At 33.2% G+C, this 16,211-nt stretch overlaps 3 protein-coding genes across 12 annotated transcripts; all 3 read right to left on the bottom strand.

The window, feature by feature from the left end:
• Positions 1-1,980: 1,980 nt before the first annotated feature.
• LOC114185743 (uncharacterized) lies at positions 1,981-14,610 on the bottom strand. Of its 10 annotated transcripts, XM_085674138.1 has the most exons (17): positions 14,253-14,610; positions 14,105-14,153; positions 12,705-12,825; positions 7,460-7,564; positions 6,498-7,284; positions 6,383-6,424; positions 5,915-6,023; positions 4,978-5,017; positions 4,648-4,840; positions 4,286-4,362; positions 3,879-4,112; positions 3,548-3,798; positions 3,242-3,454; positions 3,060-3,152; positions 2,882-2,983; positions 2,448-2,798; positions 1,981-2,216 (listed from the first exon to the last, which is right to left on the bottom strand). In XM_085674138.1, exons 5-17 carry the CDS (start codon positions 6,695-6,697, stop codon positions 2,145-2,147), a joined length of 1,977 nt encoding a protein of 658 aa, XP_085530264.1. In that variant the 5' UTR covers positions 6,698-7,284; positions 7,460-7,564; positions 12,705-12,825; positions 14,105-14,153; positions 14,253-14,610; the 3' UTR covers positions 1,981-2,144. The 10 variants fall into 10 exon arrangements, with proteins under 10 accessions (XP_085530264.1, XP_085530263.1, XP_085530268.1 ...); XM_085674137.1 differs by having other exon boundaries at positions 6,498-7,564; XM_085674142.1 differs by having other exon boundaries at positions 4,648-4,837; positions 6,498-7,564.
• LOC146886195 (uncharacterized) lies at positions 7,681-8,347 on the bottom strand. Its single transcript, XM_085674147.1, has one exon. The coding sequence runs from the start codon at positions 8,345-8,347 to the stop codon at positions 7,694-7,696; it is 654 nt and encodes a 217-aa protein (XP_085530273.1). The 3' UTR covers positions 7,681-7,693.
• On the bottom strand, positions 8,614-12,698 carry LOC146886194 (uncharacterized). Its single transcript, XM_085674136.1, has 2 exons — positions 9,009-12,698; positions 8,614-8,926 (listed from the first exon to the last, which is right to left on the bottom strand). Exons 1-2 carry the CDS (start codon positions 11,240-11,242, stop codon positions 8,614-8,616), a joined length of 2,547 nt encoding a protein of 848 aa, XP_085530262.1. The 5' UTR covers positions 11,243-12,698.
• Positions 14,611-16,211: the final 1,601 nt, after the last annotated feature.

Genomic DNA, 16,211 nt, shown 5'->3' with positions numbered 1-16,211 from the left:
TTGGGACGTTGCGAACTATGTTCGTATTTGGGAACTCCACCTGGCATTACGGTGTACGATCCGTAGCAATGGTTCCCGCACGTGCTCTATCGATTGTGGCCGGTAGGTATGGCAGCAAGTTACCTTGAAGTAATCATTAGAAGATGTAGAACACGAATAACATGGTTATGGCCATGTGATATGGAATCGAATGAGGAAATCCCTTTGGCCATACATATATATATATATATATATATATGATATAAATATATATATATATATATATATATATATATATGTATGTATGGGTGATTACCATCTGTATATGTGTTTATTATGTTTAATATGTTAAGCTCACCTTATCTGCTTGTGTTTGACGATGATCGTGTACGCGGTACACGTGAGGAGATGATGTTGATGCAAGTGGTTCTGGTGGAGCTTAGCCGCAGATAGGGGATAGCTCGGGAGTTTTATCTTTATATTATTTCATGTTTTGGAAATAAATTGTAAAGGCTTGTGCCTGTTTGATAAAACCCGAGTATTTTATTGTGGATTTCAGAGTACTTTCTTTATTTAATAAAATTTTAATTTCCCGTGTTTTGAGAAATGAGGTATTATTAAATGCGGCGTAATTACTTTTTCCCTATTTTATTATTTAAATTAGTAATATTCTGACGGGATGTTACAACAAAAATTTATTATTTCTACTCACTTTTAATGTTTTTTATTTATTGTTTAGTGTTTTACATAAAAATGTTTAACTCTAAATTCCAAATGTTTTAATTGTGTAAACCCTTAGTTTAATGGGTAATATACAAAGTTTATCTTTTCTATTCTTTTTTACCCTTAGTTTTCTTTCATTTGAAAACCTTTGCTATTTTGCAATTTTTTTCCATTATCTTGCAACAATTTAACTCATTCAATATCCACCAAGTTTACCCAAATCTACAAGGGATTTTTCCTCTCATTACAACCTTTATTACATTTTTTTCCTTTGTACAATTTATTTAAATTGTGTGTTGCAATTCAAAAAATGTAATCCTTAATTTCATCAAAACAAATCATTTTTAAGACACATATCTAATTAATTTTACACTTTTTTTTTATAATAAGTTGACCTTTATCCAATTGGTAGTTGATACTTTGATTTGAGATTTATGCAATTGTAGTTTCTATCTTGATATTGATTTATCCAATATTGAACCCTTGATAATATCATGTTTCCTTTGTTGTGATTTATTTTGTTGTAAATATTACTTAATTATTTGAAATAGTAAGGGGATACAAATGTTGGTATAGGTTTACCTGTTAGCCAATGAGGATGATGATGTGACAAAAATTTTTATACTAATTGGATATGAAAATGAGAATGCAAAAGAATTTTTATTTTAGAAATGGGAAAGGGGATAAGGATAGTGAAACTCGCACCCACCCAGTCATGTTGTCGTCTTTATCTTACTCACATAATCTACCACTACAAAAAAAAAAGCTAAATTATGGAGGTTTTAATTTCGTTTAGTGGGGGTTTTTACCCTCCACAAAATAATTTGCAGAGGTTTTTCAAACCTCCACAGTTAGGTTCCCCACAAGTTATTTGTGGAGGTTTTCTATAACCCCTGGTATCATGTTTATATTGTGGAAGTTTTTTAATGGAGGGTTATAACCTCTCCTATTCATGACTAATATTTTGTAGGGGTTTAAAACCTCCTTTATTTCCATAAACCTATTTGATTCCAAAATTTCTATTTTTCATTTTTTTTGTCGGGGTTAATACCCTTCTCAATTTGAGGATTATACTGTAAAAATTTTAACCTGTTTCATTTGTATTATTTAATTTGTAGATTTAATACTGTATTTTTCTTGCATTATTCAAATCTCATAAAAAAAAACAATATTTTGTTTGTAATTAGAATTTCCTATTATACTTGACAATGTATGTCATCATTTGAGGTACTTATATTTTTACATCAACAATATTTTTTGTAAACTTCAATCAAATACTTCAACCAAAGTGCTCAAATATATATCATTAGAACTTTTGATTCTCGAAATCAACATATTAACATAAAAGCAATTTAAATTGAAACAATTACAACTTAATCCATACTTACTCAAAGTTCATAACACACTAAAATAGTTTCATCCTAAAAAACATCATCAACACCCTAAATGTTGCTACCACCAGATGATCCTCTTGTACCCATAGAAGACTCGGGCTCATTTGCATCACCAGTTTGCTGAAATTATAAAAGATAAATATTAGCTGCAAGAAGGAAGTCAACCTCAAATCATGAAATCAACATGCATATACTAAAATAGTTTATTACTAGATCATTGACCTGCACAAAAATCATGATTAGTTGGTATCGATGATTAACTCACATCGATACAGTATAATTCTTGTATCAAAAATCACATCACAAATAAGTACCAAGATAATTAGTTTCCAAAGGCTGGACATAACTTACTTGTGGTTGAGGATCAAAGAAGGCAGTTAATTCATCAGGGATCTTTCCTTCCTTCATTATCATGTAGGCTTTTAGTGCACCCAAGGTGGTTTGAATTTGGGATTCTAAATTAGTGTACTTCTGTTGCCATTGATCAGAAGATGTTGATGATGTGGCAGCACTAGATGAAGCATTGCTTAAATCCGAAAGTCGAAATCTTGTATTTCTAAATGAGTTAGTAGGAGCTGCTCCTAAACCCATGCATCGCACCCTCCCAGAATGCTCTGGGCCTAACACTCTACCAACAACATCATTAGGAGAAACCTCTGATTCATCATTAGTGCTTTGAGTCAAACCCACTTCAATTTGTTCCTATAGGCATACAACAATATGTAGTGAAAACGCTAAACATTGAAGGAAAATGCACGAAAATATCATATTATGGTACAACTAACCGATATAGCCTTTGCCGCATCATTTACAAATGATCCATCCTTTCTTTTATGAGTATCAATGTATAACTTTCCCCGACTAGGCAGTTGTCCAGTTTCCAAAAACTAAATAAAAAGAGAAGTTAAGTTAAATAGTAAAAATTAAAAAATAGTATAGTGTCATGTTAACTACTATCATTACCATCTCATGTCTTCTTCTTGACATAGGTTTAGAACCACCAGTATGAGGAATTACTTGCTTTTTGCAATTTTCTCTATTTTTTTTACAAATCTCCTATGAACAAACAAAATTGTAAGTTCACACAACAATAAAAAAATATCTACACAAACAATTCACACCATTCAAAATAATGTAACTTGTACCAATGTTTCCGGTTTTAGACGATAAGTAACAAAATGAGCCCACTGAGTTCTGTCTATACCATTTGGCACATTACTTATGATTTCATTTTTGCTTTTTGTTGGATCATAGAACTCATTCCATAAATTCTGCCTATGTGCAGCCCACTTCCTACCAAGAGTTAGTTTGCAATACCGTTGTGCACTAGCTTCACCAGTCTTAAAACAAAACCGAGGCTTTTGAAAAAAGAAGACATAGTTAGTGTGTAAACATTTGAGTAAATGTAACATTTACAAAAGATATAAGGTCATACATGCATAAAGATATACCTGTAATATTTCCTTAAAGCATTCCAAAAAGTAAGTGTCAGGCATGCCTGTTTTCCCAGACCATCTTTCAAAATTAATTGGAAACAAATTACAATCAATTGCCAATGTACCACAATATCCTGCAAGCACGCCTTGTCCTTCACCAATTGCCATGCCTAACTCATCAAAGTCCACAATGATGCGTTCCCCACGAGGTAAGTTATTTACTTCTCTGACCTTCACCTTAATTTTCTTGATAACTCCTTCTAAGTCTTTAACCATAAAACAACTTACTTAACCATAAGTAAAATTTTAAAAATTATGATCATGTAAAAATAAATATGACATATACCTATTGCATGAACAGTCCAATATGATGAAGATTCACGTCGAGCATGTTTAGTAGATGTTTCAGGTTGCTGTGAGTTCTCAGTGGGTAATGAGGAATCTATTGGTGGTGTTGTGCTCATTGAAGTGTGTGATGAGGTTTCATTTGTTGGTGCAGGATTTGTTGATGGTAAAGAATTAGTTGGAGGCTGAAGTGATGATTTTTGTGGATTTCGGAAACGCTTCACCTTTGGCATGGCTACATATATTTATGAGAAACCAAAAGTGAATCACAACAATGAAAACTAGATATAAAGAATGCATGGGGATTATCATACAAAACAGTGACCATAATTCTTTAATATGTATGTAGTTCTAAATCAAGGAAATTAGATAGTATTTAGAAAAATCAAATCCAAGGGTGAGACTTGCCTGCAGCTTGATCACTTTCAGCATGGGGGAGCACAACAGGAAAACCAAGTGAAATCCAAGGGTGAGTACCCTCAAACCTATTTACATGCAATGAATTTGTCATTACAAAAGTACACATATAATAGAAACAGAATGCGTGCGAATAATTATCACCCTACTGTAATCCATGAGTGTGAATAATTAGTCTGCATGTTACAAGGTATAATATAAACAGAATGCTGCTTTGGATAGAATAGAAACAGAATATAGAGAAAAATTAGCACAGTTGAGGAGAGATGCAGAAAGCAAGACAGGGAGGAAAAAATGAATCATAAAGTTATTAATATCATTATGCCAGAGAGGTTTAGGTTACACTGACTTACAGAATTTGCAACTGTGAGAGACGACCAATACAGCAAGGTATGGCACCTTTCAAAGAGATACTCGATAAATTCCAGATAATAACACTCAGTGGAAAGCCAATAGAAGGTGCAGAACCAAATGGAAATGGTGCTGCAATTTGTCCACTCCAGGGATATCTCTTTGGAACAGCTATTGAACTGTCTGAAACAACTGCTGCAGCAAAGAAAGAACACAGGACTTCACTTGGGGAGCTGTTTCAAAGAAGCAAATCAGCTTAGGAGAATTTCAGTGCAAAATGTGAAAAGGAGGAAAAAAGAACTGAGAAGGAATTAGACAAATTTGCCATGAACCTGATGAAAGAAAAGCTGAAAAAAAGAATGCTCCATGCTTCTGCAGAAACAAAGCTGAATAAGGTAAGCAACTAACAAGCCATAACTTGCCAACAGGGAGTACTGAATCTGGCATTTTTAATATTATTGTTTATTTTAGTTGCCTAAGTTTGTTGTGTGGAAATATTTTAGGTGCATTTGGCTCTGGCAAAAGCATAGCAGAGGTAATAATAACTAGTTCATATGACATTATTTTCCTTTCCTTTTACAACCATGTTTGAGGATTGAGGTTTTTCTGATTACTAATGGTAAATACTAGCAAGAGAGATGATTTTAGGAATTAAATCTATGTTTTCAATCTTTTAGGTTCCTATTAAGATGCATAGATCTGACATGTAGCAGAATTCTACAACCAGTGTCTTGCAATTAATTTGAAGTAGGCTTTGTCTGTAAAATGCATGGATCTTTGGTCTCTAATTTTAATTGAAACTGTATATACATTGACATTATTAGTTCCATAGATTCATAATTCAGAAGTCACGAAGACCCATAGAATTGCATAGATGATTGTTTTCTTATTTCCATCAGTTTTGTTTGAGACTCTCTCATACCCACTTAGACAAAACTATCTTATTTCTGTACTGTGATAATTATAATTTCAGTATTCTCAGTATATGGAGATAATTTGACATGAGAGAGTATTTTAACTGTGATATAATGAGTCAATGGAATTCTCAAACACCCCCAACTAATTAATAGCCCTGCATCTCTGTTCAATGCCACTTGACTCTCGAAATATGCTTCTCATGCCAAACACAACTTGCAATTCTGTAAAATCATGTTTAAGGAACTTGCACACAAAAACCTACGAGACCATAAGAACTATCATATCTCTCTAGTATGCATTTGAGCCTACTCTTTACTCGATGTTGATGCAACAGATGAAAGCAAGACTTACCAGTACAGCCAAGGGTTCTGATGTTGCCAGTGCACTACTTCCATCTGTATCAAGTATATCTCGAACACCACGACTATCACAAATATACACAATTACTCCTATGTCCAACCTGGTTGATAATATCCATTAGAACTTAGCTTTCTTAATTTAACTAGAACTCAAAGCTGCATGCAAGATAGTTACGTAAAAGAAAATTTAAAGATGATACTGTTGGATCTACTGGATTATTGATTTTTGAAAGAATTTCACAACCTATTTTAGTTACGCAAATAATTTTAAATATTACGAGGCGTTTCTGATAATATGGTTTGAACACTTCTGACATAAAAGATAAGAATGATGGAGTGACCTATGCAGACATGGAATGACTATAAGTTGTACTATCAAGCATATTTTCAAGTGCCACCAAAGAAAAATGATACATAATACAAGGTGTAAATTTGCCAATAGTTGATAATCCTATCTTACCAAATTTTGGCAATCTCAATTCCTTCTGGGAAAAGACCACCACTGCAACAAATAAAAGGCTTCAGAAAACTAGTGATTGAAAGTACATAATGGGAAATGTTCATTGCCTAATCACCTATTATCTCTTAGGTCCAAAACAAATGCATTAACATTATTGCTCCTTAATGTATTGATTGCTTCTTTGATAGCACCTACAGGGAGGCACATCCACAAGAAAGTAAGGAAAAGATAGATACATAAACTTTTTACATCATCAAAGAAAACAAAGAACCAATTATGGAAATGACAAACAATTATCAATATATTCGATAACATAAATCATACTTAATCTAAATTGAAAGTGAAGTACAAATTCCTATCGAACGATTTCTTTTATGTGTCAAATGATTTGGTGTATATAAATGGAAATTATAACAAAATTCCATATACTGAGAATACTGAAATTATAACCATTAGGTCTTCATTGTTTATTAGTGGTACATGCTTGCCAAAAGATTTTTGCTCACTAGATTTAGTTCATGATGGATAACATAAAAGCACTGCAATTTATAGGAAATTAATAAATACTTCTTTAGGAGTGAACCATTTCACTTACAGTGCTCTTAGATCAGAAAAAAAAAATGCTTTAGATAGTTAAAGTTCACAACCAGAATGCATTTATTCCAAGCATTTTACAAAGTACCCATAATGCATTTATTCTCCCCCCACAGAAAGGAAGAAAACTAAACAAAAAGTATAGAAGAGAATTTGTAGTTGAGAAAAAAAATAAGAGATTCATAGTTCTAACCATCCAGGGTGAGAGCAAGAGAAGAAGGACAGAAAACAAAAGAAACCACCTGTGGAGCCTTCAATATATGCTCTCTGTTGCAGAATTGATTCTGACAAGATGAGGTTTATAAACTCTACAAGGACAAATTGGTTAACATCTTAATTATTGAGAAAAGTCAACTAAGAATATGAAGCAGAAAATTCTAAAGAAAATTCTATAATGACATATTATCTAATTGTATATAATGAGGATTTGTTATGCTTTCCTAGAAGCTAATGAAGTGCAAGAAATTGTATATAAGTTATAACCTGTGAAGAGAACCAGAGAAGAAAGAGAACTAGAGAAGAAAGAGAATCGGAGAATAAAGAGTACACTTTTTATTATAGGTTCTTTATATATATGTCATTCCTAACCTGAAATTGACAAGAGGAAGCAACATTAAAAAATCAAACATGAGTCAAGTATACATGCATTGAAAATAACTTTGAATATAAAAAATCATTACCTTTAAGAAAAAATTTATTACTAATTATTTTTTCAACTCATACATTTGAGTCAGGGATATCACCATCTAAATGGTTTGTAGCCAATTGCACATATTCATTGTCATTACTATAAAATTTCTCTAGCTCTTGATCTTGGTATGGCTCATTTTCATATACCTCTTCTACTATTTCTCCCATTTCATACAAATCTCTTGGCTTTAAATGCACAACAACACTCCATCCTTTATTGATCACATCATCTACATAATATACCATTTGTGCTTGAGATGCCAAAATATAAGGTTCATGTTCTTCACGATCTCCAATATGAATTAGTCTATCAAAGTTAACACAATTAAAATTCCATTGATCCTTTTTATATCCTCTTTCTCGTGTAGTATCTGCCCACTTACACTTGAAAAGAACAACTTTGAATTGACCATAATAATTAAGCTCAATGATATCCTCCAACTTTCCATAATAGGATAAGTCTACTTGCCTTAAGTTCCTGTAAACACTGCTTGATACACAAGCTGTATTAGATGTTAAAAACACACCACTATTTTGTGTTCTCAATCCCTCATCTCGAGTCAATGTTCGAAATTTAAACCCATTGATGTTGTACGCAGTAAATCTGTTAGCATTTTCCAATGGACCTCGTGCTAGAAACTTTAAGTCATTAGACATTGTATTTGTTGTTTCTGGATTCATAATCTAAATAAAGAAGTTATGTTAGCCATAATTGAAAGAAAACATAGTAAATAACAGAAAGTGTACTATTTGATAACCCACCCGCCTTTGAAACCAATCAACAAACTCTTTAAACACTCTAGTTTCGATCTCAGTGGTTGAAGGTCGCCTTCCCCTTGAACTTCTTTTTATTAGTTGTCTAAATTCACTATATATATATAATCAAACAACATGACTAATATAATTTAATTAGTTTAAATACAAATCACACACTTAATGTAGATTACTCACTCAACAAATGGTGTGACTATTGCACAATTTAAAAGCACATATCGATGGGCTTGTAGCTTTTGCATCTGAGTTAAAGTAAAATTCGAGGAACCTCCTACTGGCTTCCCACCTTGTGGGAAGATAGATGACAGAAAAGGCTCATTATCACCTGTTTTATCACAAACACGTCTTGTTCTATTGAACCTTGTCTCTATATCTTCAATGTATCTAGAACAAAAGGTAAGAGACTCTTCAGCTAAGTATCCCTCAACTATAGAACCTTCTGGTTTTGCCTTATTTCGTACAAAGGTCTTTAAATGACCTAATTCCCTATAATAATGAGAAATAATTAGAGTAAACAACTTGGATATTTATGATAATGATACCTTAATCTAAAAGTACTAAGCATTACCTTTCTATAGGATACATATATCGATAATGAACTGGACCTCCAAGTTTTGCTTCCTCCACCAGATGGACAGTTAAATGAACCATAACTGTGAAGAATGATGGTGGGAATAACATCTCTAAGTGGCAAAGTGTTAGCACAATGCGATCTTGAAGCATTTCAAGTTCTTGTGGATTTAAACTTTTACTACAAAGGACTTTAAAAAATGAGCAAAACTCCACCAAGGTTGCAATGACATGGTTTGGTAACAAATTACGTATTGCCAGCGGTAGTAATTGCTCCATAATAATATGGCAATCGTGACTTTTTAGCCCGAATATTTTTTGTTGCACCTCATCAACACATCTAGAAATGTTACTTGAGTAACCATCCGGTACTATAACATTTTTCAAAGTTTTGAGAAACAACTTTTTGGTATCACGAGTTAGTGAAAACAAAGCAAGGTGATATCTTCCATTATCATCTGGCCAAAGATCCTCTCTTATGCCCATTTCCTTTAAATCTTTCCTAGCATTTACATTGTCTTTGGATTTAGGCTTTTCATGTAACAAAGTATACACCAAATTGTCAAATACATTTTTTTCAATATGCATGAAATCTAAATTATGGCGTAACAAATTAGACTCCCAATACGGAAGTTCAAAGAAAATGCTTCTTTTTTTCCATTGTTTAACTTCTTCTCTAGATCTTTTTCCTCTACCATCCAAAATTACTCCTCTCCCAAATGTAACATTAATATTTTCAACTTGCCTAAAAATGTCAGATCCTGATAATTTTAGTGGTGGATTCCTTGTTTCAGTGCTTCCATCAAAGCGAACACGATTCAATCTAAATCTATGGTTTCTACTCAAAAAGCGACGATGCCCCATAAAACACCACTTCTTACTATAAGGAAGACGACAAGGTTTTGCATCAAAGTTACAAGTAGGGCAAGCTAAACCTGTGTGTGTGTTCCAACCAGATAAAATGCCTAGGCCAGGAAAGTCACTAATTGTCCACATAAGAGCTACTCGCATCCTAAAAGTTTCATTCAATGAAGAATCAAAGGTCTCCACACCATCATTCCATAGCTCACGTAACTCATCCACAAGCGGTTGTAAGTACACATCAATATTATTTCCTGGCATTTGCTTGCCTGGAATGATCATGGATAGGATCAATGAAGTGTGCTTCATACATATCCATGGTGGAAGATTGTATGGAATTAAAAACACTGGCCAAATACTATAAGTAGAACTCATAGTACCAAAAGGATTAAAACCATCACTAGCAAGGCCTAAACGAACATTTCGAGGATCAGAAGCAAACTCAGGATGCAATAAACTAAATGTTTTCCATGCCTCACCATCCCTTGGATGCCTTATGAACCCATCCTTGTTCTCTAAAGAATGCCATCTCATATGCTCTGCAGTCTTAGAACACATAAACAATCTTTGCAATCTTGGTTTCAATGGAAAGTAACGCAAAACTTTTGCAGGTTGCTTTTTCTTCTTCTTTGGGTTCCATCTAGATGTACCGCAATGTTTGCATGTTTGCAAATCTTTTTCATCATCTCTTAAATATAACATACAATCATTCGGACATGCATCTATTTTGGTATAGTTAAGACCAAGTTTGTTGATGGTTTTCTTAGCCTCATAAAACGAAAGAGGCAAGTTTGCTTCATTAAATGCATCTTTTAACAAATCTAGGATCATAGTCATTGCCTTGTCACTTAATCCACACAAAACCTTGATGTGATATAATTTGATTACAAACTCTAATTTTGTGTACTTGCTCCCGTCACACAATGTTTGATTTCCATCATTGAGAAACTCAATAAACTCATTATGATCCTCCTTTGGCCTTTCATTCAAAACATCATCTACACCCAATGGTTGTGTTCTGCCTAGATTAGTACTTTCTTGCCTATAGTGCCCAAATGCTTCATTGATCATTGTTTCCATTGGATTTTCATAATGAAATGCCTCTTGTATATCATCTTCATTACTAGAAATATCTTCTATTTGTTTCTCACCAAGAAGATTCCATATAACATAATTTTTGGGAAATGCTTTTAAAATCAAGTGCTCCTCAACTACGCCTCTAGTTTGCCATTTCATAAACCCACATTTGGGACATGGGCATTTAATTGTATCTCCAACAGCCCCATTTTCAAAAGCAAAATCTAAGAATTTTTTTAAACCAATTGAGTATTCAATTGTATTCCGAGGTTTAACAATCCAAGATTTATCCATTGAAATAGATACCTAAACAAAATGACAATGTGTATTTTATAAAATACACAAACACTTATAAAACATAGAAGAATATAAGAAATATGGTTCACCAATAACTAAATAAGAAACATGGTAAATTAATGTGCTCTAAAATTGAAAGGAGATACTAATAAAGATACTAATAAAGATACAAATAATGTATTATAAAAAGACTATTCAAAAAAGTAAATTATATTTGATTAATTCGTTAGGAAATGTTCGACACACTTTTTTTATGATTGGAGTGATGCATGTGTAAGTATATATAATATGGTGGATGATTATTACTATATCATGCTGCTTAATCTCAAAGGCTATTATTTTCAGAAATGATTTTAATTTAGTAAATGATATGATGATGAGTGAATATTAATAATATTATATATGTATTGCTGACCTGTACACATATTATATAAGTATCATTTACAATTGGTTATGCCATGTTGACTAGTGAATTTGGCCTGTTTGAAACACCCTCTCAAGCATGTCTCCTATGGTCAACCACAACAATATCAAAGGCTATTGGATTGGTCAAGTTTTCAACAGTATTGTTTTTCCCAAAGTCAATGATATTAACCTCTCTATCAGTTTCTTGTAAGGGATCTAAACAATTAGGTAAAAATGAGTATTTGATGTGTGTAAGCAAAGGATAGAAGGTTCTATATCAAGAGGAGTTTCTTTTGAAGAAACATTGTGAATTTCAACAAGAACTTTTGACAATTGTTTATTAAAAAAAGGTTGTGAAATTCGAGACAAGAATATATGAGAGCGCTTTGTCGTTCAGAGCAATTGAGAATACTTTTTCGAGTTATAAAATAGAATCAAATATCTTATTTATATATATATATATATATATATATATATATATATATATATATATATATATATATATATATATATAAATATTTATTAATCAATTAATTAGTGTTAAAAGATGATAAAAGCGTTTCCAAACTTTATCAGCATATTCAAGCTTAGTAAATAGTTCAATCAAATAGCAAAAGGCTTCGTGTTGTATGATACAACGTCTAGATAAATTCAACTCAATAGTAACAAAATCCATTACAATTGGACCAGTTGAAAACTAATGGCTTTTCAATTCTTACAGTTTGGACTACATTTCAGTACCTACCCACGTGTTTTTAAATAGTTTTAAAAATGACAACAAAATTAAGAATAAAAAAAGGAAAACACTGACATAGCTCGATGACAGATATAGTTGTCGGTCCAATCCTTTTGGTTTTAGCGTCGTTCTATCTAGCATCATTCAGTTCCAGAATATTAGTTATAGTTGAGTTGCTGTCAGGCCTACTGATATAGTATTAGAGAAGACGAATTTGGTGTTGATGAATTGCTTGCAGGCCGTCACACTATCGAAAATTATGTAATTTCAATTTTTTATTATTAATAATTTAGTAAAGGCCTAATACTTGGTTATTACCTGCAGCGATGTATCTCCTTCTTCAAAGACCAACAACGCTCCTTCAACAGCTTAACAATGCCAAACCGCAGCAACCACTAACCAACCTTCTCCAAGGACGAATCACCATTCTTTTCTTGAACTGGAATTAAGTAAAATGATATGGTGCAGGAAGAAAAATGGTAGGCTACATGAAATAATTGTCAATTATGGAACAAGTGATTTCAGTCCACATTTCATGTGGATATAGAATCCCATTCCATCATTTTTGTTTTTGACCACAACCATATTTGAAAAAAGAAGAAGATCCAAATCACCTTTTGTCATGAAAATTTTTAATTATAAGAATTAAGCAAGAACAAAGGAACACAAATCAGATAGAATCTTACAGGAAATATCATTTACTAAGATATGAATTGAATGTGGATCCTTAGTCGCTACATATGAAAGTGAAACCTTTAGCTCTTACAATTATATTCATACAATTATTTCTACACATGTATTGAACAGCTCTCACTCATATTTAACACGTCTAAAAGTACAGGGTGTCTAACATGTCAAATAATTCAACGCTGATTCCATAAATTTTGAATTACACTGTCCACATAGATCCACTTTTGACTTCAAAATCTGTAATAGACATGGTGAAAAATAACTGATTGTATATGTATGTACGATGCATTGATTCTAAGTACATGCACTTGAAATAGGTAACAGAAGGAGATAGCAGCTACATAGAGGAATCTGTCATGGAGAGAAGTAGCAGAGCGGATGAAAAGAAAATAGGAGGAGCGAAAGTCGCAAGCCTCTTGCTAGGTACTGAACAAATGATCGATTAATTCACTTTTCAATTTTCAAGAAATAGTTTCAAATATAACTTTTACAGTTGTTAGTAGAAGGGTCAATAAATCCATTGTATATGATAATTCGTGACTGAATGCACTTTTGGTTTGTTGTCAGTGAATCAAGCACTAGCTACACTAGCCTTCTTTGGAGTGGGAGTGAACTTGGTTCTGTTCCTAACCAGAGTTCTTGGACAAGACAATGTGAGTGCTGCTAATAATGTCAGTAAGTGGATAGGAACTGTTTACATGTTCTCATTGATCGGAGCATTTCTGAGTGATTCATATTGGGGACGATACTTAACCTGCACGGTGTTTCAGCTTGTTTTCGTTTTGGTATTCTACTCTTAGTCTTTTATTTTGACATTTTTATAAACAACGCTATCAACTCTTTTACCATCTGAATTTTTGAATTCAACAGAGCACTTGCTATTTTCAATACCAAATAAAGAAATTGTGAGCATCATTAAACACAATGAAGAAGTTCAATTCACTTTATCTTTTTCTTTTATTCACATAAAATAGCCAACAGAGGAAAATTAACCTTATTGTTTATCTACTAGAGAAGTAAATAACTACCAGGATAGGAAATAGAGGCAGCACCCTTCGATAGCAATGTCCGAATCACCTGTTAAAGAAAAAACAAAACATAACATTCAACACTTCTACCTCACACAGTGAACATAAAATCTTAACCAGGAACATAAAAGGTATATGGACAAGGAACCTCTAGAGATGGCACGACGACGGAAAGGGGAAACAGAGACAACGCGACTGAGATGAAGCGAAGAAGACAACGCCGACGGAGATGGCGCAACGGCGTGATGGAGATGGCGCGACGGCGTTACGGTGATGGCGCGACGGAGATGGAAGGGCACGACGGAGATGGGACGACGCGACGAAGACGGGACAGCGCGACGGAGATCGCTGCACGCGATGGTTGGCTTAGGTTTTCGATTGGTTAAGGCTAAGACACTGAACTTAGGTTTTCGATTGGTTGAGGCTGCGACACTGAACTTAGGTTGTCGGAAAATTTCATTCTAATTTTTCTGATTTGGGAGGAACACGTGTCTTTGCTCGAAGAAAAATGTATTGCAATTTGCAGAGGTTATAAACCTCCTCCAAAAAAAAATAAAAAACCTCCTCTATTATCAATTTTTAAAAAATCTATCATAACCAGCTCATATAATCTCTATTTGTGGAGGTCTTTTTAACCTCCATAAAATGACCCATGCTATATATCTTTTTTTTTGTAGTGTACTATCATTCTCACAAAATATTATATGCATAATTTTAACTTAGTCTAATTTTGTTTCTTCATGATTTCCTAGTTTACACCTTATATTCTTATTCTAACCTTCACTAGTACTAACGAGGATTAGGGATGACAATGTGGTCAGGGTCAACCTGTTTTGGCTTACCCAACATAAGTCCTGGCTTATGAGCCTACAGGACGACCCACATGAAGATTTGTTTTTTTTTTGTAATTATCTAGTTGTAATATTTCTTGTTACAACACAAAATTATGTTTTTGCATTAAATAAGCAGTTTCCTATAATTCATCTTACTTGTCAATTTAGGATATGAAATAGAAAATTTTGAATTATAAATGGATAAAATTGAACATGTCTAGTTCTTCCAATTTTACTTATTATTTTTTCAAAACATATTTCAACCACAAACTAGCATATTGTTACTTTGGCTAATAAACTCAACCATTCCATTCTCTATCTTAACATTAATACATGGAAAACTTTGACATGTAGTACTTTGGCCTCAACAAGGATGAGAATTATTCAAATTCCTATCTCCTAACCTTATTTGCAAATGAGAAAATCACAGAACTTGAAGATGGTGTGCAGTTTCAATGTGAAAGTTTGAAACTCTTTCATATCCCATACAATTGCACATTCAACCTTCTTAAGGAAAAAACGTGCATAACTTACAAGTTCCAACTAACGCAACCATTAACAGGTTGTACTTCCGAAGACCCACAATGAATGAATGAAGAGCCATTACATATAATGCAGCTAAAAAAGCAACACATCGTGATGTCTTAGAAATGATCATTTGTAAGTCTCAATTTCCTATTAACACAATCATTGAATTGTATGTTACCTTTACAAGGTCTACTGAAGAAATATTTTCTCTTCTAAATCCAACTCCCTTACCCTCTTCCACATATCCAAACCTCATTCCGTGTTCACCAGCAATAGTTTATTTCGGAGGACCTCTTTAAAGGGCAACCATCATGGAAAGTCAATGTGATTACGATTTCACATTCACATCAGACACCCTTGCGACCATGTCAATCTGACACACTTGCACGTTTAATGAATTATTAGAAGAAAAAAAACCTAAAAAATAGATTGTGGAGATCGCAAGAGAGTTACTGAAATCAACTATTGTCATCCCGTAATGGTAGTTAATAACCACCTTGTGCATGATACGGTTGATATCAAATATTATAATGGTGTTGCACAAATGATCAATCGTTGGAAAAAAAATCAATATCTAAACCCAATCGTGGTACATCCCCACACTTGGCGTAACGTTGAAATGTTCACCCAAACAACAAATATACGTCCACCAACCCTTATAAAAAATATGATGACCTCAAAACCTGGACCTATATTGATTAAGAAGCTTTAGAAGATATACACAAATATTGTAATTTGTTTGTTAG

This window comes from Vigna unguiculata, chromosome 5 (assembly GCF_037176805.1).
Source record: "Vigna unguiculata cultivar grain cowpea cultivar isolate G323 ecotype 2 chromosome 5, ASM3717680v1, whole genome shotgun sequence".
Classification (NCBI taxonomy): domain Eukaryota; kingdom Viridiplantae; phylum Streptophyta; class Magnoliopsida; order Fabales; family Fabaceae; genus Vigna; species Vigna unguiculata.
Note: the sequence above shows the minus strand (reverse complement) of the source record. Positions and strands in the feature narration are given on the sequence as shown.

Coding starts and splice junctions, on each gene's coding strand:
- LOC114185743 (XM_085674137.1), bottom strand. CDS start 6,697: ATGTTATCGAATATATTGATAATTGTTTGTCATTTCCATAATTGGTTC. Junction 6,024..6,382: donor ATTGAGATTGCCAAAATTTG/GTAAGATAGGAT, acceptor ATTATCAACCAG/GTTGGACATAGGAGTAATTG. Junction 4,363..4,647: donor CTCTCACAGTTGCAAATTCT/GTAAGTCAGTGT, acceptor GCATGTAAATAG/GTTTGAGGGTACTCACCCTT.
- LOC146886195 (XM_085674147.1), bottom strand. CDS start 8,347: ATGAATCCAGAAACAACAAATACAATGTCTAATGACTTAAAGTTTCTA.
- LOC146886194 (XM_085674136.1), bottom strand. CDS start 11,242: ATGGATAAATCTTGGATTGTTAAACCTCGGAATACAATTGAATACTCA. Junction 8,927..9,008: donor TATATGTATCCTATAGAAAG/GTAATGCTTAGT, acceptor TCATTATTATAG/GGAATTAGGTCATTTAAAGA.